The sequence below is a fragment of the Ciona robusta genome, chromosome 4, assembly GCF_009617815.1.
Source record: "Ciona robusta chromosome 4, ASM961781v2".
Lineage (NCBI taxonomy): Eukaryota > Metazoa > Chordata > Ascidiacea > Phlebobranchia > Cionidae > Ciona > Ciona robusta.
The window spans coordinates 1,886,588-1,911,054 of record NC_143238.1 but is presented as its reverse complement, the minus strand read 5'-3'; the positions used below and the strand labels follow the sequence as shown (position 1 = coordinate 1,911,054).

At 37.3% G+C, this 24,467-nt stretch overlaps 5 protein-coding genes across 6 annotated transcripts; 2 read left to right on the top strand and 3 right to left on the bottom strand.

The window, feature by feature from the left end:
• Nucleotides 1-18: 18 nt before the first annotated feature.
• Nucleotides 19-11,285, bottom strand: LOC149736476 (NTPase KAP family P-loop domain-containing protein 1-like). Its single transcript, XM_089876715.1, has 14 exons — nucleotides 10,723-11,285; nucleotides 10,350-10,487; nucleotides 4,917-5,056; nucleotides 4,282-4,677; nucleotides 3,577-3,801; nucleotides 3,352-3,504; nucleotides 2,907-2,976; nucleotides 2,686-2,819; nucleotides 2,435-2,560; nucleotides 2,273-2,373; nucleotides 1,865-2,003; nucleotides 1,209-1,352; nucleotides 794-910; nucleotides 19-493 (listed from the first exon to the last, which is right to left on the bottom strand). Exons 1-14 carry the CDS (start codon nucleotides 10,748-10,750, stop codon nucleotides 254-256), a joined length of 2,151 nt encoding a protein of 716 aa, XP_089732841.1. The 5' UTR covers nucleotides 10,751-11,285; the 3' UTR covers nucleotides 19-253.
• Nucleotides 5,362-10,304, top strand: LOC149736477 (regulatory factor X 4-like). The gene is made up of 11 exons (XM_089876717.1): nucleotides 5,362-5,534; nucleotides 5,608-5,783; nucleotides 5,876-6,099; nucleotides 6,156-6,280; nucleotides 6,358-6,527; nucleotides 6,845-7,010; nucleotides 7,361-7,563; nucleotides 8,065-8,223; nucleotides 8,658-8,828; nucleotides 9,179-9,317; nucleotides 9,549-10,304. The coding sequence occupies exons 1-11, from the start codon at nucleotides 5,417-5,419 to the stop codon at nucleotides 9,983-9,985; spliced, it is 2,088 nt and encodes a 695-aa protein (XP_089732843.1). The 5' UTR covers nucleotides 5,362-5,416; the 3' UTR covers nucleotides 9,986-10,304.
• Nucleotides 11,286-11,878: 593 nt separating the features above from the next.
• Nucleotides 11,879-24,431, bottom strand: LOC149736473 (transcription factor IIIB 90 kDa subunit-like). 2 transcript variants are annotated; one of them, XM_089876718.1, is made up of 16 exons: nucleotides 24,104-24,429; nucleotides 23,815-23,889; nucleotides 23,113-23,286; nucleotides 22,979-23,010; nucleotides 22,729-22,801; nucleotides 16,998-17,241; nucleotides 16,557-16,711; nucleotides 15,874-15,936; nucleotides 15,766-15,813; nucleotides 15,141-15,275; nucleotides 14,703-14,866; nucleotides 14,370-14,441; nucleotides 13,861-14,046; nucleotides 13,201-13,392; nucleotides 12,746-12,869; nucleotides 11,879-12,188 (listed from the first exon to the last, which is right to left on the bottom strand). In XM_089876718.1, exons 1-16 carry the CDS (start codon nucleotides 24,282-24,284, stop codon nucleotides 12,133-12,135), a joined length of 1,974 nt encoding a protein of 657 aa, XP_089732844.1. In that variant the 5' UTR covers nucleotides 24,285-24,429; the 3' UTR covers nucleotides 11,879-12,132. The 2 variants fall into 2 exon arrangements, with proteins under 2 accessions (XP_089732844.1, XP_089732846.1); XM_089876720.1 differs by lacking the exon at nucleotides 23,113-23,286 and having other exon boundaries at nucleotides 24,104-24,431.
• On the bottom strand, nucleotides 17,361-20,096 carry LOC149736475 (uncharacterized). Its single transcript, XM_089876737.1, has 5 exons — nucleotides 19,583-20,096; nucleotides 19,382-19,512; nucleotides 18,970-19,196; nucleotides 18,667-18,816; nucleotides 17,361-18,585 (listed from the first exon to the last, which is right to left on the bottom strand). The coding sequence occupies exons 1-5, from the start codon at nucleotides 19,746-19,748 to the stop codon at nucleotides 18,021-18,023; spliced, it is 1,239 nt and encodes a 412-aa protein (XP_089732863.1). The 5' UTR covers nucleotides 19,749-20,096; the 3' UTR covers nucleotides 17,361-18,020.
• Nucleotides 20,500-22,965, top strand: LOC149736474 (BTB/POZ domain-containing protein 6-B-like). Its single transcript, XM_089876730.1, has 6 exons — nucleotides 20,500-20,730; nucleotides 20,935-21,080; nucleotides 21,140-21,287; nucleotides 21,344-21,545; nucleotides 21,605-21,850; nucleotides 21,916-22,965. The coding sequence occupies exons 1-6, from the start codon at nucleotides 20,612-20,614 to the stop codon at nucleotides 22,507-22,509; spliced, it is 1,455 nt and encodes a 484-aa protein (XP_089732856.1). The 5' UTR covers nucleotides 20,500-20,611; the 3' UTR covers nucleotides 22,510-22,965.
• Nucleotides 24,432-24,467: the final 36 nt, after the last annotated feature.

Below are 24,467 nucleotides of genomic sequence, written 5' to 3'. Positions count from 1 at the left end.
TTGGATAAATATATGGTCATTAGTGTAATAAAAAGCAGCAAAACATTTTTACCTCTCTACACAACGCTTTTCTGAACTTTTTTTCAAAATTTTTATTAACAAACAGGTGAGAAAGGATCTGATAATTCCTTCAGTAGTACGCAACTAAGTAATAATAAAATGTAAAAATCCTTGAGTACAACAATGCTAAAATTAGGGTTAAATAAATAAAACTTAACGATACACAACGAGACATACAATAAGAATAAATCTGTCACGTCAAGGTTTCATTTTCAAGGTCGTCTACCATAACCGACCTTCTATTTAAGCCATGGTACGTCTTCAGTGCACCTAAATACTTTTTCATGACCGCCCAATCTCCCAGCGTCATCGAAAATTCAGTTCTCATTTCCTCACGAGTGCACTCGCACAATACTTGCCCGTTGATTTCTTTTTCGTGAATAAGCTCTTTATACTTTTCTATGTTTCTTGTGTTAATTCCAATTTTTTCCAGCTAATGGAAAAAAAAACAGAGTATTTTTTATACAGCCAGATAGCCCTGGCATACAAAATAGCCACAGCGCCTATATATATCTCAATGTCATTAACATTCAAGAGTATATTTGACGTTACTCATAATACTGTGGGGTAAGATGGGGTATCGTTAAAGCACCTAAATCGCTCTTATTAGGTTTGCAACAGTTATATAATTCCGTAATTGTTTTTGCATATATACTACCTGATGGTACGAAAACAGAAAAGGAAAACCTGTTCTATCTTACCCCACCATACTACATCGGAACGTGTTATATACCTCCTCACAAACATCTTCTACTGTCCACCTTTCAACGGGTTCCATAAACTTCCATCTTGACCGACAACCATCAAATAATGAACTTGTTTGTTTAACCAAGCATTCTGACGCTGCGTTCTATACAAAGACACCAACATAAATAGTTTACACAATTTAGCAATGAGAAAATAATATAGAGAGTATCCTTATTTTTTTTAAACTTCAACGTATTCGAGATATAACTAACTTTATAATATGAAACACTGTAAGTGGATGTTAAAAGTTTGTTTTAGAAAGACTTTATTTTATAGGCCAGGGCAGACGGCGATAAATACGCCAGTGGATTTTTTTTAGCACGATAGAGACTTAGCCCGGTACACTGAAATCTTGTTTTGTGTATATAAGATCTTTGGAGACGAATAAAATTTATACTTACGCAGATAATTCCACGAATGGAACGATTTAAATCTGTTGTGATCGGTAGAAAACTGTTCATCTGATCTATTGTGAATCGAAACGTCTTTAACATTTGAACAAACGTTTCTGGATCACCGTCCAATTCCAGCAAAGATCGCCAGTTCTGGAAATGCAATATAAAGCTTTGTATTATAATTTTATATGCTGATAGTCGATTTGTTATAGGTTAGAGTGAGATGACGTATGCTTTATTCACATCTATATCGTCTAGTTTTGTAGTAAACAACGAATATGGTAGGGTGGGGGAAGATGGGACACCTTTTCATTCTATTTTCCCGTCTCATTTAGTTGTAAACAAAGAACATTCAATAAATTATAAAACCGTATCCTTACGACTCCCATAAACCGTTGTTAATTGTTTAAAAAACGATCTGCTTATTTGGATGTTATGTGTTAAAGGTCTCCCGTCTTCTCCCACCCTACTACATGTATATATGATTATATAGTCGTATCCTCACGACTCTAAAAGAATTGATACTTTAATTGTTAAAAACGGGTTTAGAACATTTTATGGGATATTAAGCTATTCATCTTACCCCACAGTACTATATGATCAAGCATTTATCCTATAAATTGAAATTTCTTATGAAAAACCTCAACTGAAATCAAATATACCTCAGGATGTGTCAACTTTGCAGCAACCAGATTGTAAATATCAGAGAGTGGAGAGCAGCCTGCAAACTTAATTGTAGCTTGTGGGTCTAGGGTGTGATTTTGGGCGTTGTCTTCGATCGCTTGCCAGATCCAGCTCAGTCTAGTACCAAGATGAATGTATGAATGAATGTACTTTCTTGTTTATCCTGGCGTGACAAGGCAACGGGAACCGTTTATACATATAGGTTCGTTTCATTCACCCCGTGCCTGCTTATGAATTACATCGTATATGTAACTTTGCGAAATAACATTACTTTTTATATAAATACGTTTAGAACTATGCAATTAACTGGTATGTTTCTTGGTAAACAAGTACGTTTCTATTCCAGACACGAACACAAAAACAGCGTACTTGTAGAAAATTCTAACCTGTACGGCCATTGATCTGCTAACGTAATCCATGCAGCTATTGCTTCTGTATCGACTCTTGGACCTATTGGCTTACATTGCTTGCTTTGGTACAGACGCAGCTGGTGGAACGATACAATTATTATAACACTGTATTTGTTGAATGGTATAAGGCATTCTTACTGCGAATTGTGTTGAAATTAATACACGGTCAACTGATCTTTCGTTGCCTTGGTTAAACCGCTTTAAATAAATGCTGTTTTGGAAACAGTGAAGAACCTCTCGTCTTGTTTCGTTGTAGCGTTCAAGCTAAAAATACAGAGCTGATAACGTGCAAACATTTACCCCACTTAAGGCTCATACCTTGACCGAAATAATTATTAGAAAAGGCGGCCATAATGGCTATATATGTCGCTTATTTCATATAAGCTTACTTTTCTGTTAAGTGGTCGTTTTGGCAAAGGTTCTTCGGCAGATGCTACAACCGAAAGCAAGGAGGTCATTTCAGTGCCATAATGCCCACTCGACTTTTCTTTTTTTGTTGAAATCGTTTGTTGCCTAACAGTTTCTAAAACGCGGTACAGGAATATATTTTTAGTGATTAATATGTTTTCCAGGCAAAATGTAAAACCTAAATATGTTTCCTATAACCTACCGCTTTCTTGCTTAAGTAGAAATAATCGGCTTCGAATTCTGTCGTCGAATGATGGTATGTGAAACGGGAGCTGTATAAAAAATATATTGTTAGAGGTTGTGTCTAAATTTAGTTTGATCAAATCGTTTCAAGGTGTATTCTATCAAAAAAGGCATTTGTTAGCCACATAGTATATAGGCTTTCACGTTATTTTATCACACTCAAATTGTCTTTCGTATTTCAGTGAAATTATTTTGTATTTAGGGGGAAAGACGAAACACCTTTAGTACATAATATCTAAATATCTTAATCGTGATTTAAACAACAAACAGCGGTCTACTTGAGTCGTGAGAATACGGTTTACAAATCTTTGAATGTACTTTGTTTTCTACCAAATGGGACGAGAAAATGGAATGAAAAGGTGTCCCATCTTTCCCCACCCCACTATACATGCAATAAGACTTACTTGGATATTTCTTCGCAGGAAAGCATGTCCGTTCACGTTCGATGATAACTCACGACAGAGAGCTTTTTTAATCAGGTTAGCAGCTATCATTGGATCCATACATAGTATTTGAACGTATCTGGAGCATCTGGAGTTTTGCAACAAAGACACGACCTGTCAAAGTAAAAATTAAAACCAGGCGTATGTGTAATTGATGTTTTGAAACGGACCCCTATTTGAAATTACCTTAAACAGACTCATGATTTTTTCTTTTCCGAGCAAATCCACGTCATCTATGATAAGACAAATTTTTATGTCGTACTGTAAAAGTACTGACATATATTGCACTACCGAAGTCATGTAGTATATCTCTTTCTTTACTTTAGCCATGAAACCCAAAGAAGTCGTAAAGTCAGCTTTCTTTGACATTGAAGTTATCTTCGAAGCTTGCGTTAAAGCCAAGTTAGAAACCTGAAAAATAATTATGACTATAAGCATTTGTAGCAGCTGTTTAGGAAAATTACATATTGTATACTAGTATAGAATGATGAAAGAAGAGACTGCACCTTTACATTTTATGTTCCCGTCCCATTTGGTATAGTTAAAGAACATTCAAAAATTGTGAAATCGTATTCTCCGACTCTTATAAACTGTTGTTAATTGTTTAAAACACGACCAGGATGTTGGATAATATGTGATAAAGGTGGCCCATCTAACCCACAAAACTGCAGATATAGTACTGTGGGGGAAGATGGGTAACATTTAGCACCTAATATTCAAATATCCTAATCAAGTTTTAAACAATAAACAACGGTTTATGGAAGTCATGAGGGTATGGTTTTATAATTCTTTGAATGTTCTTTGTTTACTACCAAATGGAACGTGAAAATAGAAGGAAATGTGTCCCATCTTCTCCCACCCTACTGTGTATAACAATTTTAAAACATTTACCATTTTGAAAACATCCACAACTTTCACAGCGAATCCGAGACCGAGCACAGATGCAACAACTGTGGTTACAATATCTTTGTCACTGCCTGCACCGATATCTCCAAAGTTTGGCAAACCGAACATCGTGAAACACACAACGGCTGTTATTACCAGCAGCATTACAAGGATTGGAACAATAAATGAGGACATTCTTGCGAGTTTCCATCCGGAACTGGTCGATTTTAGGTAACTTTTAGGTGGCTCCAAATAAGGCTTGAGGTCAATTTCGGGCTTGTAGTGCCAAGTTCGAAATATTTTTACTGCCCATTTTCCAAAGACTTCGTCAATCGTTGTAGAAATGTGTGTAATGACTCCGGCCCATAGTTTGTCGCTTCCAGCATAGTCGAGTATGCTAAACTGAAAAAGTGGACAAAATGTAACAGATGTCTTTCGAAAACTTAAATTTTCATGCATTTAACGAATTTACGGTGTCGCAAAAATTATTTGCAAGAAGCATATTAAACACAATTAAGATACAAAAATTGCCTGCGAGACGCGAGCCTGCTGGAGTAGTCAATGCATGTGTTATTGCAGATTTACAGCAAGGTTTAACACAATATAGGGGAGATAATATATCATTTAATTTTAATACCTACATCAACAAAGATGATTTTCGTATCTTTTGGAGGGGGCTCGATGATCGGGTCAAAGAAAAATAGTCGGTACACCAAAGTAAAAATATTTACTGATAAAGATCGATTGTTTCGGGAAGCATTCGTCAAAAGTTCCAATCTCTCTGTAATAAAAACAAATTTATTATTTTTTAGGGTAATTTTAAACTGTTGTATTTTTGTGTTTTATACCCACGTAAACGTAGACTATATGATTTACAAAATAAGGGCAATTGTGTTGCCCTTTATGATGTAATAAAATAAAGATAAATAAGATGTGTGCCGTAATAACGACATATTTGTAACCGCCTGGATTTTCTTCCCTTACCAAAGGAAAACAAAACATCAGTGTTCTATTTGGTCCGTAGTAAAAACTAGACCCCCCAGAAATTGTTTAGTTTAGGAATACACAGAGCTTTTATTTTTAAAAAGCTATAGAATTTAGATATAGAACTGCGTTTCAGTAGTGTAACAGCAGGTTAAAAATGCAGCACCAAACCGTAGGCCTTGTAGCAGTTTCCATGTCACCCAGCAAAACAAAGCGACTTGCTGTTAATAGAACAAATGAAATTACTGTTGTAGACGAACATGGTAACACTGTAGGTAAGTATCAACCTAATCTTACTGCTTTCAGTGAATTAAAACCGTTTTTTTTTTTTATCTCTAAATGTTATAGGAATGCTGGTATCCGAACCAGCAACAACGTACATGTCTTCGTCGTCCCGGGAAATGCCCATACACATGAGATATCCTGTACCATGCAGCAATGAGGCAACGATAACCACTGAGTGGCTTACTAAGAATTTCGAAGAAAATTCTCTCACAAGTGTACCAAGGAGCATTATGTTTGATGTAGGCTCTATTTAAATATTTACCCACAAATATTGCGTCGAAAATAAACACTAGACTACTGTACATTGTAAAATGCATTTTGCGTTTTGTAGGAGTACCAGAAATTTTGCCGGGACAGCAACACTAAGCCGTTTAATCAAGCGGTTTTCGGGAAGATTGTTCGAGCTTGCTTTCCAAATTTAACAACTCGTAGACTTGGTGTACGTGGTCAATCTCGCTATCATTACGCAGGTCTGAGCGTCAAACTCTTATCTCGTTATGCCCGAAAATTCCACGCATTTGGAGAAGGACTTAACTTACTTAGAAACAACAGTTCGTAAGTGTGTCGCCTTTTTAAAACTTTTTCTGCTATTCACATTTGCTTTTTTAAAGTTATCAACGGCGAAACGAGATCACGAGTGGAGGTACAACACAGACTCCTGAGTACAACTATGTAGCATCGCATGAAACGGTGCCATATCAAACTGCTGATGTAATGGCAAATATAAAAGCCAAAAGTACAGTCTAGCTAGAACTCTAGGCCCATAACCCACTGCAGCAAAATGTATAGCTTTTTAAAAGCAATATATTTTAGGAAATGTGAACCCGTTTTCGTTGGTGTTGCCCCCATATCCAACTGAAGACGACGTAGAAATAAAAGATGGTTGGACGAAACCAACGTTGGCTGCCTTTCTCGACTTTTACCGTTGCTACAACCGCCGCTTGCTTGGGTACATTATCAGTCTTGATTTCGAGAAAACAACGGTGCATATTAATATAAATATACCACATATAGTAGGGTGGGGGGAGATGAGGCACATTTTCTTTTTTTTGCCCTATTCGGTAAACAAAGAAGATTCAAAGAATTATAAAATCGTATCTTCGCGACTCCTACAAACCGCTGCTAATTGTTTAATAAACGATCAGAGCATTTGGATATTATGTACTAAAGGTGTTTCAACTTCCCACACCCAAATATATATTTTTTATGAATTTTCTGTACTGGTAAAGTGTGCCATTTTAGTAGTCCGAAAACCGAGTCAAGTTTGACAATTTAAATCACACTTTTTTTAACAACACAGAGTCATTTGTCCAATTTTGGAGCCAGTATCCCAAACCAGTGCAAGAGTATGTTGAAAACAACCGATATATGTGGGATAATTGCTCTGTGTGATGACATAATGTTTCAAGAAGCTACGACGGCTTTGCTGCCAGATTGCCTGGCGACACTTACAACAGAATTTAACGGTAATTTCACGGTATTTACAGCATTTAAAAATATGCTTTAATGAGTATAACATCTTTGGAAACCCATTTTTAAGAATATAGTATAGAGTGGGGGAAGATGGGACACCTTTAGCACATAATATCCGGATATTCTGATCGTGTTTTAAAAATTAGCAACGTTCTATGGGGGTCGTAAAGATACTGTTTTATATTTTTTTAAATGTTTTTTGTTTACTACCAAATGGGTCGAGAAATTAGAGTGAAAAGCTGTCCCATCTTCCACCACCCTACTATATATCTATTAAAACTTTATGATGCTACCCTAAAACTATAGTTCAAATGAAACCTTTACATATTCTTTGTACGTTTAGTCACCATTCGAAAATTTGCAAAAACTTTACCGTCCTGGGTTGGCGCAAAGAGGTGTTATGACTCTACCACCAATGCTAACGTTATTAGTACAAGGATCGAAGCGGCGAAAGTGTGGGGCGAGTATGTCAGGAGAGTGACAACGCTCTGTCACGTAGCGAAAGAAGCGAGAAAAACGCTGGTCGACCCGTTAATTCTAACACAGGTAAAATACCTGTAGAAGCGTATAGTGCTGTGGGGTAAGATGGGATACTGATAGCTCTTTATTCCTATATTTCCTAATCGTGTTTTATTATAACAAGGCTGATTTAGAGTCGTTAGGCTACGTTTATATGATTCTGTGTTTTGTTGACTATACCAAAGTGAGCAAAAAAAGATTAAAACACGTCTCATCTTGCCCCAGCCAAAAATCTAATGAAAAAATATATGCACGATGCAGTTTTTTTATTACGTGGTATGTCTTAAATGACGTAAGCCTACGGTCCTACAACGATGATGTAGTTAAGTTTACTATAAGCTACCCATGCCCCTATATATTCTATTGTATAAGTGGGTTAGGTCCTGTAGCATGGCACGCCGGGGAATAACCTGGGATTTAGGCAACTTCATCGGCCCCTTGTAAACCTGCATGAATATTTATATTAAAATTATACTACTACTTTAAAATTCTACTGTAATGTTTTAAAATGGCTAACGATTTTTTTAGCTTTTAGATGATCTATGTAATCTTGGTGTTTCTGATATTGTTGCGCAAAGTACGTTCGCTGGTGGTGATGACGTGTACACGGCGGGCGACCAATCAGCGCCACGCAACGAGAAGGAAGAGGCGATGAGTTATATTTCAAACTTCTGTCAGCTTTTGCAGGTGTGTGTTGTGATTTTATTTTAAAAAGTCAAAGGTTGCTATTTACAAATTGTGAACTTCAAATGCAAAGTATAATAATGTGGAGTAAGGTGAGGCGTGTTTTCATTCTTTTTTCTTCTCCTATTTAATTGTAAAAATATAATATTTAAATACCCGCACCACTATACGACTTAACTAGGACTAATACAGTAGGTTAAAAAAAATATTATACATTCTTTTATTCACTTTTCTCGTTTTATTTGCCAACACAGCAAACAATTTCTACAGAGTATTATAATCTTTGCCTCACGACTTTAAAAGGGCGTTGTTAATTGTTCAAAATACGATCAGGAAATAAGGAATTTGGGTCCTACTCTTATCGTTATTCCATCAACCCCACAGAACTATATTTTTGGGTGGGATTTAAGTAACAATTTTGTAATTTTTTTCTTCAGTGTCACGCGAGTGTGGAAATGTACGTTTGCCTCTTGCTTGAAATAATAGATCGACATGCTGGTCTCATACCAGAAAGTAAGCTTGAAAGCAAGGGGTACGAAGTTATAACTGACCGAACCAGGCAATTCGTTATGAAGTGGGCAATGTACGCAAGCAAAATGCTGACAGAGGTATTTAAATTTAAAGGATTAGATACGATTGGTAATAAATTAAACAAGTAATTGTATTTGTTACGGAATAGTGATCAATACTGTAGGGTAACATCAGATATTTTGCTCCTAAATCCGTTATTTCCTGACCGTGTTTTGAACAAATAACAAGGCTCTTTTAAAGTCGTGAGGCTATTATAATTCGGTAGAAATTCTTTGTTTTGTTTGCAAAAAAACAACAAAGAAAAGTGAATACAAGCATGTATATTTCTAACCTACTATATTACTCCTAATTAAGGACGTATTAAGGAAAATACAATAACGCTATTGTTGCTGTTAAAGTCGTACTGTTTTTATTGGAAATTCCATAGATAACTTTAAAATCGAGCGAATCAGTCGGAACATTTCATCTTGTGATGCTGCTGTTTGGAGACTATATTAACCACGTAATCTGCTTCCGTGGAGAAAGAGCAAAGGGGATGAAACGACTTCGATCCGTGATTAAAAAGGGTGCGTAAACTTATTCTTACGGTTTTTCTGTGTTTTACACCAAACATTTTGCCATAACTTTGCAGTGGCCTCTTTAAACCATTCATTATTATATAATTTCACCCACAAAGTAACATGCATGGTGACTCGTGAGCTGGCACGAGGTGCGCATTAACACCCGTGTTATAACGACTGTCGTTTTCGACATAAAGTAAGTTACATTCAATTCAATTCATTTTTTTGTTGCCACAGGTTCTTTCTATTTTACACGACTCAAAAATTCAGGAAGTCGTTCTACTACTAGTAATGTTGGCGAATCTAGTATATCGAACCACAGTCGGCAACCGTTTCCATTAAATAATAATAAATATACCCAACGGAGTGGCGACAATAGCGCTTACCTACGGGAGGTCTCCAATTCTGTACCAGCTTACAGGCGAAACAGGGAAGTAAACGAGCGGAAAGAGCCCAAAATCGAACCTAAGCAAATTCATTGTATCAACCCTTCCTATTTTCCCGAGACAAATATGGTACAGGATACTCGCCTTGACAGAATGATGATTCAAAACGACCCTAGACCGGCAGTGGTGGTAGAACCTGCATTTCAGCCGGAAAACGAAAGAGCTTCGTTTTACTTACTACCAGGCAATAATAACGCGCCCGGTGGTGCTATGCTTATAAGAAAGTGATACCGTTTGTGCACATGGTTTTAGTAAGCATATACACGTTATACATTTATACCTTTTTACAATGCATACTCTGCACATTTATTGGCTTTTTATTTATTTATTAATTCACTGTTTCGTTTATATTTTAATTATTTTGTTTATTTATATTTAATGAAATCTAACAAGCTGCCAATGTACGCTTTTATATAAAATTTGTTTTTTTGCATTAAAAAATGATTTACTAACATTTAGTACGCTTCATGTTCGATTATTACTCTCGTAAGCGAGAACAGATACTGTCCGGTGCTGAAACCTATATGTACACATTCCGCGAACAAGTAAACAGTTCTCTTCACAAACAAATAGAAAACTGACAGTTTCTTACCTCGAACTAACCGCAACATTTGCGTTTTCCCTGTCCCCCATTTTCCATAAACACCGACCGTGAACGGAGCTTTCTTGCATGCAATGGTATCGCCGAGGACACGAGCCAGTTTCGAGTATCCCAAGCCGTCATGCGCGCCTGCACAGTACACAACAATACAATCTGGCACATTGCTGTTACTTTTTCGATCTAGTTAATGCTTGTCTTTTGATTCTGTACCTTGTGCGTAAGCCTACAGCCATCAAAGTGAACTACAAACATTTACCCGTAGGCGACGCATTATTTAAACACCGCCACAAGTTGCTTGTACACATTGACCAGAGCGTAGGCATGCTTTTACACACCAAGCCAAGTACAGAACTCTATTAATTACCTGTTGCACTGTCTCGGGTTTGCGACATGTCCGGCACTTCTTTCGCCTTTAAATGCACAAGCACAAGCTAACTTTGCATATATACTTATGGTTTATTTTTTCTTAACTTTCCTAACTTTCTGTTAAACTTGTTCTGAGTCACCCTTGCTTAAGCATTGGCGCAGAAAACTGCCTAGTATAGTATCAAGGTCTGTGTAGGCTAAGTTTGACTATTGACAGGGGCGTGTGCACTGATGGAGATAAAGGCAAAAACCCATACAACACACTGCTATAGTGTGGTAAGGTTTCGACAACGACCAATCATTAACTCGACGGCGGTGCGCCGATGCTGATTTATGAAGCTCTTCACGTATATGCCTAGACTTATTTGTACAGTAGTATAGCCTTACGCAACATACTCCTAACTGTAGCGTTTGAGATTGAATTTTAGATTAATTTACAAGATCCGGGCGTGACATTTAACGTCAATTATTCCGCCTAAAACGCACACACTAACTCGCAGGACGTACTCAAACACATATCTCTACAGCGGTAAACGTAAACACCGAACTTTTATCAGATTTCACAAGCTTAAAGAAAACTATTTGATCGTCGTAGAAAAAATGAGGTAGCACTAAACTGAAGTGTAAACAGCCGCATATTTTGAAGGCGCCACTCACTTATCAGTCATAAGCATGCAAGCGACTTTTTGCATCCGAAAGTAAACACAAGTGTGAAATGTGTCACTTAACTACGGTAATAAGCAATTATATACCTATTACCGTTATAAACAATTAAAACGATAGTATACATGTCTTTTCAGGTATGAATGTTTTTTTTTGTATAAAGTTTTACTCAGATGAAGGAATTTGACGTAGAAACGTCATTTTTTAAGAACACAATTATAACAACGTCCGAGGAGTTCTTTTATAGAACATTTGTTCGGTGCCGTGGCACAGTTGGTTAGCGCGCCTGCTTGTAACCCAGGGGTAATGGGTTCAAGGCTCTTCGCTGTGTGCGTATGTGTCCTTCGGCGAGCTCTTCGCTGTGTGCGTATGTGTCCTTCGGCGAGACACCTAACGACAATTGCTCCAAACCCGTAGTCACTGATGGGTGCTTCAAATTATAAGCAACCATAGAAAAAATTCTGTCTTGAACAATGAATTTCTATAACAGATACCGCCCCCTTAAAATATTTTAATGCACAAAACAAATTTATGATTCAGAAAAAGACGCAAAGTAAAAAAATAATGAAAAACTAAAACCCTATCCCAGAAAAAAGGAACCCAAAATAACGACTCATGTCTTGATCATAATTAACAAATATATCACGAACTAAACCAAAAACCAATATACACTTGATCTAATGACAGTGCCAGCTTCGGTAGTAGTAGTAACAAATATAAATATGTAGCATCCACAATGATGGTGTTAATCGTAGTCGTAACCTGTACCGCCATAGTTGCCATACCCTCCGCCTGCTAAACCTGGTTGGGATACATATGGCTAATGGAGTGTTATGTAATATAAACGTAACAAAAATAAATTAAACGTGTGTCTCTATAGAACCTAAATAATACATATTTAGGATAAACGGGAAAAATATATACTCAATACATATTGCGACATTGCGTAGGCCGTAGACCATGGTCTGTGTTAGGCTATGGTGCATTCAGTCCAAGGTTTATTGTCCATAGTAGAAATAGCCAACAAACAGTTTAGGTGTTGTGACTTTTAAACTACAGCTATACACTGTATATCATGACCTGTGTAGACAACAGTCAAGGGCCCAACACACCCTTGAATAAAATCTAGGTAACTTTTAACTATATAGACAGGACGACAAGTCAAAGCCGATGTTACTTGCTCCCAGTGTCACAAGGTCAGTCATAAACAAGTGCCACAAAAATAATACAAGAAGGAAGCGATTAGTTTTTAGATACGTTTTTATTCACCGTTTTGTAGTATGAGTTTTTCTTATCCTAAGTAAATACATATCAACATGGTCTATAGAAAAGATTAAAATTTCAACGCTACCATATACCTGCTTCCTGCATCATTTGGGAGGCGCTCATACAATGAGCTCCTTCCTCTTCCTCCTCCTCATACTCTTCTTCCTCTTCCTCAGGAGCAAGGAGCACGGGTTTCGTTTCTTCCACAACAACATCCTGAAATTAAAAAAAAAGTTTTTAATTCGTACTCACAGATGTAACGCGACGCCATGCCATAATAATGGGGACTCGCATGTCGCTCGCCGATAGCTCGGCGTTGTTAGCATTGTTGACGCATACAAGATCCAACGGTAGTTGCTTCAACCTAGTGGTTATTTTATGGGTTGTCTAACTTGTCAGCCATACAAAAAAATCCAAAAAAGTAAGTACCCTACCATATATACCTATGGTGTCCCGTGTTATACCAGCGGATAAATAAGTTACAAAGATACTTACTACACTAACTTATATCTAAACAATTGCAAATATGAACACCAAACACACCAACCTGTTTTACTACATCGTCAACACCAATACCGGTACAAGCAACTTCCCGTTTTGCTTTTTTCCTTGACCCAGTCTTTCCTTCAGTAGCACAACGCTTCGATACTGGACGTACGTCACCAGTTTCAATTATGGCTTCGGGAGAAACGATTACGTCGGGTTTAGGTGATTCAGGTTTGCTACAGTCTTCAGTTGCCTTGGAAACAACACAGATTAGAATTGAATTGTATTTAGGCAAGGGTGTTTGGGTAAATGAGTCAACTTTGGCAAAAATCCCAACGTCATATGACCTGCCTCGCTATAGGACCTCAATCATAGAGAATGTAACATGATCTTAGGCGCGGCAGTTTAGGAAAATTTGAGGTTTAGGTTCGATTTGGCACTTAATGCCAATAAATTATGTTAGTATAGCAGGGTGGGGAAAGATGGGACCACTTTTCATTCTATTTTCCCGTCCCATTTGGTAGTAAACAAAGAAGATTCAAAGAATTATAAAACCGTATCCTCACGACTCCCATAGACCGTTGCTAATTGTTTAAAACACGATCAGGATATTCTTTGCTAAAAGTGTCCCGTCTTCCCCTAACCTACTATACAAAACTGTGTAAAATAAAACTGGTGGCGGGAAACTATATGTATATAGATGGTGTTAAAATTGACTTACCTTTTTCAGTGCTTCATAGTTGATTTTATTGGACAAGCGTTGCCGGGAAACCAGTTTTTCGATTGCTTCTCCAGCAGTTCTACTTTCACCGTAATATTCCTTGTAACGAACTTGCTTGAATTTTCTGGGTCGTCGATTCTTTTTTTCATTTTCTATTCTCTTTATTTCTCTCTTCTCCTCTAACTCCTGGGGTGGAAGTTATATATTTATAGTTGAAAAACGTCAACGATAATTATAACATAGCTGTTACTTTATTAATATGCTAAATTTATACAATTGTTTGCGTATGTGTTCTGAACAAGGCAACGGAAATTGCCATCCTTGCTGGTTGTCTAAAATTTAATTTGCCTGCACTACACTAGAAAATGTAAAAAACTATCCAAAATAATCAACCACAAAATGACAGAATGGTAATCCGTAGGCGGACATGGGGTGTGGGAAACAAAACACACCTGTTATAACGACTATCCTTGCCGGCCATGCGAGGTTATTTTTTTTATTTAATGTACCTTTACAAATTCTCCATATTCTTTCATCCAAATTCTCTGTTTTATTTCACTTTCATGTGGCGAAAGAAGCAGCTAAAAAACAAAAACAAAATATAAATGAGCAAGCATACTTTTGAGTGCAACAGCCAGGCCTTGTAATTGACATTCTTTCCCACACTTTTTATCCATAGTGTGTTTTGACTGTTGTTTTACTGTTGATTCCCTTTTCTTCGTCAAAGAGATAAATAAAATTATGTTCTGTTATACTAACATTCTATAAATTAACTTGGTAGTAGAATTATAAACTTGCGTGTTTAGGGTGCATCATAATTTCAAAATTAACCAATATCCTACTTTGTCTATCTCATTGTCATCTATTCCGGTTAAATCCAGTTCTCCGTTGTTATTATCGTTTTCGTGCAGACGGTCGTTATCGGAAGGTGTAGAGAGACACTCATCAATACTTGTACGTAAACCTAAGCTGGCTGCGGTCGGCGTGGGACCTGTACTTCGAAAGCCTACAAAAGCACAATTATTAAACCATTTGTGGTTAATTAAAAGTACAATTAGTAAAGCTATGGCACGTCGAGTATTGGTTGAATTTTGAGCAGTTTTTAACCTAAATTTTAGCATCTGTATCAATATTGTTGCATAACAACACGAAAAAAAACACACAGATCGTTTAACTTCGAATGCAACTTTTAAGCTAAACTTCAGTCATTAACATATTTATCGCATATACAGTGAAAATTTTTAATAAGCCACACGACAAAAAAGGCCTAATCTCTAAACCTTGTCTTGTAGGTTGGGGTAAACCTCTCTTTGGCGATAGAAGGGATTGGGCGACGGCTTCAGGGTGCTCAGAGTGCATGAACGTGGCCGCTGCTCTTAATTCAGGGTCGTCGTCGTTACTCACATGTTCGGGTACTATACGATTATGCGACAATGTTAAAAATGCATTGTAGAATAGAGCTAAAGTATGCGACAAGACAGGTGCACAGTAACGTACAAATACTGACAAACACTTGAATAACTCATATATTATACCAGCAGATTTAAATGTACAGTGTAGGCAGTCTAACTCTTAGGTGACATGGCCGAAATTCAGTTACTAATAGTCATCAAGCATAAAGTAACTAATTGATATGTGTCCTTGGGGAAGATACTTAACGGCAATTGCTCCAACCTAGTAGTCACTAATGGGTTGTCCTAATTATCAGTAATACATAATAAAAAAAATAATATTAATCACCCACAATTGCACAAAGTAACATATATGGTATAACACGTGAACTGTCACGGGGTGTATGAAACAGAACACTTGTGTTATAACGACTGTCGTAAGTTACATTTATTCATTTGAAGTAAGTTACATTTATTCCTTCATTTATATATATAAACCACAATCTATAAATACCTCTGTTTACAGACGAGTTCGACGGTTTCGATACATTGGCTGGGGAAGCTGTGACAAAACATTTGCGTTTAAGATGGCCTGATAATAGGTCGTTGTTTTATAACACACCTGGTCTGCTGCTTTGTTGCGTGAGTTTGTCGTCTATAACGTTGGATAGCTTCCCGATTTCATCTGGAAAAGTTTGATTTTAGCGTGGTGGCATTATAATACATTAAGTATGCTATAAAGGAGTAAATACGTTTTAAAACTAATCTGTATCTCCTAAATTTGCTGATGTAAAATATATTTTGAAGCAATCGTACCACTCGTTCGGGTAATGGGGGCAACTCTGTCTAATCGTATTGTCCCTTTCGGCGTGCCCCTGGCCTACGTAGTGAGTAGGCAACGGCGTGCCTCACGGTAGGACCTTAACTAATAGAATCAGATTATTCGTGAAGCGGAAATTTAATCGTGTGATATAAATTGTAAACCAATAATATAATACACGACCATGTGCGCATGGACGTTTAAAGGAACGTTAATATTAATTGGTATAGGACTATAGGTGTCATCTAAAAACAGCACATATAGTAGACTGGGGGGAAGACGGGACACCTTTAGCACATAATATCAAAATACCCTGATCGCGTCTTAAACAATTAACCCCGGTTTATAGAAATCGTTCGGTCACGGTTTTATAATTATTTAAATGTTCTTTGTTTACTACAAAATTGGATAAGAAAATAGGAAAAAAAGGTGTCCCATCTTCCTCAACCCTACTATATGTAACAGAAAAAGAATTATCATCTTACTTTCTAAGGATGCTCCTTCCGCCTCCAGTTGATGAATCTTTGCTTTGATCCGGGAGTTAATGAACGCAGGAGGATCATGCTCCGCTTCCAGGTCGATCTTCATGAACTCGTTGATGGTGAGCTTGGATGAGGGGGTGGATTCGAATTCGTTTAACCTGAAAATATGAATTTATTTAGGGGTGCTGGGGTATTGTAGAGTTTTAAGACGAGAGGTACAAGAATTGGATTGTAATTTATGAAACACACAAAGTACGTATAAAATGAATGTTTTATTAAAAAATGACAAGCGTTTATACGAGCTGTACAAAACAAAACACCCGTGTTATAACGAATGTCGATGCACCACCAGGTGGGAATAAAGAAGTTACATTTATTATTTGTTTAATTTTGGTGAACGTATCAGAATGCTAGTCGTGATTAAATAATTAAAAGCATACGTACCTTTTGCGTATAGTGTCATGTCCTATCCTTGCCACTTTTACCACGTCGTTAAGGTCGCAGTTAAAACCATGCAGTCGTGCTGCTACCAGCAGTGCAGCACCACAAAGGCCTGATGGTCGTCTACCAGTGTGGATCCAGTCACGTTTCATACGGGATACGAGTCGCATGGCGGCCACAGAAACTTCGTGGGTTTTTTCGTTGAAATCAAGTCGATGGGCGAAACGAGTGATGTACATGCACGGATCTGTGATAATAATAAACATGGATAGTTTAATGTATGTAATCTTGAATAAGATGCAGTATATATAGTTTTGTCGAAAACCGCCACAGCTCGATTGAAAAAACATACTGCTATAACGAGCCTTCAAGAGCTTAAGGAATTTATTTCATGCACGTAATTAAAGCGTTATATAGGGTGCAGGGCGAATTAAAATGCAAAAGCGGCAAAAATGTATTACTGCGGCTAAACATGGAGCTTTACTAAGCCTACGAGTTAAACGTCGCAAGAGAAAACAGAAACGATTTACAAAACACGTGTCAGGATATTTAATCTCGCTTAATTCCGGGAACGGTAATTTTAGAAGGGCTAGGATCTGCGCCGGACAAAACAAAGACGCTATGAATAATCAACACACTGCTGTTTATCGTGAAATATAAGCTTGGTTAAGAATTCCCTGTAAATTGTATATGGTCGCGCCGTGGGGCAAACTTAGGCACAGTTACAGGGGGTGGGAATAGCAGAGACTTCTTGTAAATTGCGATGAAGCGAGACTGTTCCCGACCTCTTTACACGTTAGTTTACCAAGCAAAGATACCTTTGTTGTATACGCGTTTGTATACACACACAAAGCAATAAATAGCGCGAAGTAACCTACAGATCATTGTCGGTATGTTGACACACCAGGAATAAAGAAATATCAACCATGACTGCATGGTCACGATTTGGTCAAGCGGAAAGCTATTAAAATTTTACAAACTGAGCAAAATTCCTAATTTGTTTAACAAGCTGTATTCAAAAGCAGGTTAGCTTTTTTCTTGCATTTTCTCGGCCTCAGTTAATTCAGTTAAAAAGGTAACGTTTCGTTGCGACCCTTGCAGCGCCGCAGAGTCTGATTTTACTGAAACGGTTTCTTGTTTCTCGCTTGGTTCCGAATGCTCTTCTTTTTCCTTTTCCTCTTCAGTAGCATCCTCTACATCCAGATTGTTGCTCGTGACGCTCTTCTCTGCCTCCAACTCCCGGAGCAGCTCTAAACGGTCCTCTTCATTGTCGGATGTTGCACGATCCTCCTTCGTCGCTCTGGAGCTTCCTTTCTCCGTCCCATCCAGGGACGTCACATCTCCTATTGATAAGTTATCTGCAGTTGGGATGATGGTCCTCCCGCTCCCTTGACGAGCAACATCATCATCCTCCGGACCCCTGGGAGTCGAGTGCGGACCACTAACACTGCCTCGGTTCTCCTTATAGCCGCTAACAATAGAAGGAACTTTGATTCCACGGGCAACAGCGATCATGCGGATCCGGCTTAGCTCTTCGTCAGATATTCGATATTTCGAATGGATTTTTGAAGACGAGCCGTTAAGATAATACCTGAAAAATAAAAAGACCTATATGAATAACTATATGGTTTATACATAATTTTAATACATGAATAAAAATCGTTGAACTAACATTCTGTCCATTCGGTGCGAGGTGATCTGTGCTTGCCGTTTACGTTCCCTCGTTAACTGAAGTTGCTCGAACTCCCGCTGCATTCGAACGGGTTGGTCGCTTGCGTGGGGAATTTTACCCGACACACTGGGTGCTCCAACACTATGAGCTCTGTAAAAACATTAAAATTCGATTTTGTGTCGTATTAATAACATTACTTTAGTAGTAAATTTTTTAAAAAACTTTTTGTACATGATTTATGAATGTTTGAGCTATACAAAGAAAATGTCGTCACAGACACACAGTTTCTTTGTATGCACTTACCGACCACTCTGAGATGCGATCAAAGATCGATTTGAAATTGCCACAGCTCTCACGCCACGAGCGGATGGTGTTCTGGAACGAAACTCCTGGATTTCTTTTTTGTAAATCCCTGAAACTGGGACCTCGCGCACTCTCGTTGTTGCGCTGAAGGTGTTAGCTCGCGACGAAGCTTTTATGTTGTACTCGTCCGTTAATTGAGGAACAGTAATAGGTTTTTGCTGATTTTCCTAAAAAAATTATAACCGTTATTTTTTGCTGGTTTTCGTAAAAGATAATGGCCGTAGTTTTTGGCTGGTTTTTCCCAAAAATGTAATAACTGTTATTTGTTGTCCAAAAATAGGAAAAAAATCATTAAAGACAGTTTTATTTACTTGGAGTTTACATGCTACAAGTGCTATTAGGCCCCACTTACTTGAAAAGTTTGAATACTGTGGGCGATCGATGGCGCGACCGAATGTTGCCATTGCCAATGTTCATTTACAGTGGGATTCCAGTAAGTAGAAGCGGGGTAACTAGTCCCTTCCCATTTTTTGCCCAGGTAACCTATAACGTTGGAAATCGTATTGTAATACATGTCTGGTTAACAATAAATTTCAATAGATTGATAAATTACCTGTTGTTTTCGGTCTTTTCTGCAACAGCTGACCAGTGGCTCCGGATTTCAAGTTGATTTTGTTTTTGTAAACATGCTGAATAATCATCCTTTCATAAGCTGGCTGTAAGAGACGATGGTAGACTGCGTGGGTTGGCCCAAACTGTTTCTCCGCGTTTTCGACCATGTTGATATTCTTATGCTCTTTACATACGTTTAAAGCAATACTAATCTATCCTGTTCCCTGTTTACTGCCTTTAAGAATTATATATATTGAATTAGGTTGGACCGCCGCCTAAGATAAATAGTTACAGTAATGTTCAAAAGTCTAGCAGTCTAATTGAATGTAAATAGCGAAGTAGAGTTCTCACAATACGAGTAGTACTTCTCCGTGCGCTGCTTTTACAAGTGAGTTTAACAAAGCGGAGCGTCACGGACAATACGTGCTCACCGCGCAATTTGCGATTGTCTGAGCGCTACAATCACAAAACATCAAGTGCTGCACGTATACACATTTGAGTTCTTCATTACGATTAAATTACATCTTAATTTCTGAACCTGTAAACATATGTAGGTTTTGGCCATTTATTGAAAATAGGGCTAGACCAAAGAGAAAGTTATTCTAGTATATTTTTCGCGTTTATAAAAATATATACAAAACTACGTAAAGAACATGAAAACAATTAATTTATATAGAATTCAAATAATTTCGGTGAGACGAAACTTTGCCCGCGAGACGGCGCAGCTGATCAACATTTAATTTTCAGTTCGTTGAATTATGTTTACTAAATAAAACTAAACGATTATACTTCATAAATTGAAACGCATTAATAAAGAACTTTTGTTCATCATACAATGCGTCGTCGGACCCTGGTCGCCCCCAAACAACTAGAGTATTTTTTTTATTTTCAGCGGTAAACGAACTACACCGTATCCATTCTAACCAAAAAACAAAACAACACTGAAAGATACGAAAACGCACACGTACGTTAACAACACTCATTACCAAGAAATGGTTTGAGTTTGCGATTAAGTAACAACTTTCAAGCAATGGATGAAATTATAGAAGAAATTAATCAGCTTGGTCGTGGGAACGCAGAGAATTTGGCGTCGCCTTCGCTTATCGATTCAACGCAAGTTCTCGTTCGAATGGCAGATAAACCAACAAGGTAATTGCATTTTAACGACTGTGTTACGGCAGATTACGTAGCACGGGAAAGTAGATTAGGAAGTTGATTCATTCAACAAAATACTAATAAGGGATAACAGAATAATTGTCTTTTCAAAATTGTATAAACTAACTACTTGGTATTATTTTACAGTATTAATGTAGGCCCATACTGTAAATCCTATTTTTTATGTTCATAAACCAGGATATTTGGGAAGGCAACAAAATGCAAGGCAAAAAAAGACAGTACAAGTGATTGGGAATTTTCCAAATCTACAATTCGAGAACGAAATGAGAAAATGTTCAACAATGAATTGCTCAGTGACATTCACTTTATTGTTGGACCTCTTGGTTAGATTACACAGTGTTGGTATTATCTACCTTTTTTTAAATCTATGATATTTTTATAGGTGCATCAAAACGAATTCCTGCACATAAATATGTCCTTGCAATTGGGAGTTCTGTCTTTTTTGCAATGTTTAACGGTGATTTGGCCGAAAACAAAGAGGAAATACATATTCCTGATGTGGAACCTAAAGCTTTTCTTGCTTTGTTAAGGTACATTCTAACCATCAAATTGTGAATAATATAAACACTTTTTTGTCGTACTACAGGTACCTTTACTGTGATGAAGTTTGTCTTGAAGCAGACACTGTCCTGGCTACCTTATACGCATCAAAGAAGTATATTGTGCCCTATCTTGCCCATGCTTGCGTGGAGTTCCTGGAAACCAGTCTTAGCTACAGGAATGCTTGTGTACTGCTGTCTCAAAGCTGCTTATTTGAAGATGAGGATCTTACTCAAAGATGCTGGGAGGTAGGTTGTTGTACCTGCCTTGTCAATGACTGAATGTCTAACTATTGTTTTTAATACAGGTTATAGATGCCCAAACTGAACTGTCCCTGAATGCTGAAGGATTTACAGACGTAGATGGAAAAACTTTAAGATCTATTGTGTGTAGAGAAAGCCTGAGTGTCAATGAAACAGCAGTATTTGATGCTGCTAATAGATGGGCAGAGGCAGAATGCATTCGAAATAATGTAGAACCAACTGGTAAAAACAAACGTGAAGCTTTAAAAGATAGCTTGTTTCTATTACGCATTCCAACAATGTCATTGCAGGTAAATACAACTTTATAATTAAATATGAACTCATGTTTTCTAAAAACTTTGTACCACTAATTTAGGAGTTTGCTGACGGGCCTGCAACTTCTGACTTGCTGACAAAAGAAGAAATTATTCAAATATTTGTTTGGTACTCTGCCACAACCAAGCCTGAACTGACATTTCCAACTGAACACCGCCGTGGCCTTACACCACACTGCTGTCATAGGTTCCAGTCTACTGCATACAGAAGTAACCAGTGGAGATACAGGGGCCGATGCGATTCAATCAGATTTATGGCAGACAAGCGGGTTTTTATCGCAGGTTACGGTCTGTATGGGTCGAGCACTGGTGCAGCTAACTACAAGGCACATATTAAGCTATCGCAGAATGGTAAAGTGCTCTCCGAAGAGACTGCTGGATTCTTTTCTGATGGCTGTAGCAAGACCTTTTCCGTTTGGTTTAAACACTCGGTTCAATGCGAACCTGGCATATTTTACACTGCGTCTGCTATACTGGATGGCAATGAGCTTAGTTACTTTGGCCAAGAAGGCCTGAGTGAGGTGGTTTGTGACGGTATCACCATCCAGTTTCAATGCTCAAGTGACAGCACAAATGGCACTGGTGTACAAGGCGGTCAGATACCAGAACTAATATTTTATTACGCAAACACCTAAGTGACCTAATCATAAACTCTGTTTTACAAGTTTTCTGGCCAACACTGAAATTAAACTACCTTGCATGGTGCAATATTGAGCCAAAATCATCAAGTTTCAACATCAAATGTATATAGAATGTACACACTTAGTAAAACTACCTACCTATATAATTTTAAACAATATTTTTAATTTTTAGCTTGTGCTTATTATCATTGAATTCCAGTTCATATTGCTTACCCAAGACTGGAAGATTAATGTGCAGTTCCTTTGCTAGAAGTAGAAAAACTTTTCCCAAAATGAAGACATTCACCTGAAGTCCCATTCCAACAGATTAATGCATTAGTGTTAGTGTGTTAAATTATAAAAAATTTAGGAAAATTTTATATTGTCTTGTTCTAAATATTTATTTGTATAATGTATTAAAATGGTCAAATTTTGTAAATCTGTGCTTTGTAATAAAAAATACACACAATATATTAAGGCGTACCTGAGTTATGTCGCTGAAATCCAAGAGCAAGTCTAAGCAGAAACAGTTAAGGAAAATTTAACATAAATAAATATTCAGATGAGCCTTTAATTAAAGTAGTGGTGTATTAATACCATTTTATTTTAAAAGGATACGAGGTGTTCCTTCTGTTCTGCATGTCATGTATAAACATGCTGCAACAATATGAGTAATACGTCTTCCCCTTGATAAGCGTTTACTGATTGCCATTTTGAAAAAGTTGAATGCAGTATCAACACAATGTCGATTGAGATTAAGTTGCGCGGCCATATCGCGTATCTGGTTTTTGCCTAAAGAAATGTTTACCCGTTTTATATTCCAGCCCGGATGGTATTCTCGGCCAATCGACTAAAGTTAGTCGATTGCAGTTACTATTGGTTACTGCGTTATTTTAAGCTGGCAGACTAACTTTCTTTGCATTACGTATTACAGAAGTTAGTCAGTTAAAACCGAGCGACTATTAGTCGATCGATTTAGACGGTGACTAGTTTAGTCGGTAGCCGAGAATGCCATGGTTAATAAATTGTTGCGATGTTAAATGGTATTCATATTTACAGTGATAACTTTAACTATATATAGCTTTGGCTATACATTATTACACCAATTGCACTGGTTACACTAAAATGTAATCATGGCTTGCAATGTAAGAATATAGTTTCAAGAACTTTAAATGCAAAACTCTTATTAATTTTCTTTAATAATTGATGAATAAACCACTGATCCATTACAGATTTCCTTTTATGCCTGAGGTTCTGAGTCTAAGATGCACTTTAAATATAAGTTATTTATAAATTATTCCCTTAAAGTTACGCAGTTACCTTTATCCAATGTAATTTGTCGAGATTCTTTTCCAATACCATATTGGAAGCCAGAAAGATGTGGATTGTAGCTGCCTGTAAATGCAAATTATTTTTTTTAATTAGCAAAAATGAGGTATTTTAGCTTTATAGGGATTTTTATGCAAAAAAATAGGTTTTTAAGAGGTTATATTGGTTTTCTAGATACTTTCTTTGCAAAAAATAAGTTTTGAAAAACGTTGTGGAAAATTTAATTAATAAAAAGTTTGTATATATTTTTAAGAAAAGTAACGTAATTTTGATTGTTTACCTTCAGTAGTAACAAATTGACCAACAACAGATGAAGATCCATCAGCATTCTCTTGAATTGAGATTTCAGAAACAATTCTATTTTCTTCCAATACTGAACCACAGTTCATACAAACTGTATCTCCCCTTGCTGGATCGACATCGAACTCGCTTGATTTGCAATTTGGACAAGTTTTCGTCATTTTCTTTCGAATACCCGAGGTGGGCCACGAACCTACACGCGCCGACCTTTCAAGCACTGTGACGGATGGCGACTGAACTGATGCTGCCACGCGAAACACCAACGTGCGAATGATGAAATAAGCGTATAAGTTGCCCTTGCGCAGTTACGTCACAAAAAAATTAATACCCAAATTTTATTTTAA

Coding starts and splice junctions, on each gene's coding strand:
- LOC149736477 (XM_089876717.1), top strand. CDS start 5,417: ATGCAGCACCAAACCGTAGGCCTTGTAGCAGTTTCCATGTCACCCAGC. Junction 5,784..5,875: donor CAAGGAGCATTATGTTTGAT/GTAGGCTCTATT, acceptor TGCGTTTTGTAG/GAGTACCAGAAATTTTGCCG. Junction 7,564..8,064: donor ACCCGTTAATTCTAACACAG/GTAAAATACCTG, acceptor CGATTTTTTTAG/CTTTTAGATGATCTATGTAA.
- LOC149736476 (XM_089876715.1), bottom strand. CDS start 10,750: ATGTCGCAAACCCGAGACAGTGCAACAG. Junction 2,820..2,906: donor TCTACTTAAGCAAGAAAGCG/GTAGGTTATAGG, acceptor ACCGCGTTTTAG/AAACTGTTAGGCAACAAACG. Junction 2,561..2,685: donor AACGACCACTTAACAGAAAA/GTAAGCTTATAT, acceptor CTGTATTTTTAG/CTTGAACGCTACAACGAAAC.
- LOC149736475 (XM_089876737.1), bottom strand. CDS start 19,748: ATGGTCGAAAACGCGGAGAAACAGTTTGGGCCAACCCACGCAGTCTAC. Junction 19,197..19,381: donor ACAGTATTCAAACTTTTCAA/GTAAGTGGGGCC, acceptor TAATTTTTTTAG/GAAAATCAGCAAAAACCTAT. Junction 18,817..18,969: donor ATCGCATCTCAGAGTGGTCG/GTAAGTGCATAC, acceptor ATGTTTTTACAG/AGCTCATAGTGTTGGAGCAC.
- LOC149736474 (XM_089876730.1), top strand. CDS start 20,612: ATGGATGAAATTATAGAAGAAATTAATCAGCTTGGTCGTGGGAACGCA. Junction 20,731..20,934: donor ATGGCAGATAAACCAACAAG/GTAATTGCATTT, acceptor TTCATAAACCAG/GATATTTGGGAAGGCAACAA. Junction 21,546..21,604: donor TTACTCAAAGATGCTGGGAG/GTAGGTTGTTGT, acceptor TTTTTAATACAG/GTTATAGATGCCCAAACTGA.
- LOC149736473 (XM_089876718.1), bottom strand. CDS start 24,284: ATGACGAAAACTTGTCCAAATTGCAAATCAAGCGAGTTCGATGTCGAT. Junction 15,276..15,765: donor GAACTCGTCTGTAAACAGAG/GTATTTATAGAT, acceptor ATAATCGTATAG/TACCCGAACATGTGAGTAAC. Junction 14,047..14,369: donor AATATGGAGAATTTGTAAAG/GTACATTAAATA, acceptor CTTCCACCCCAG/GAGTTAGAGGAGAAGAGAGA.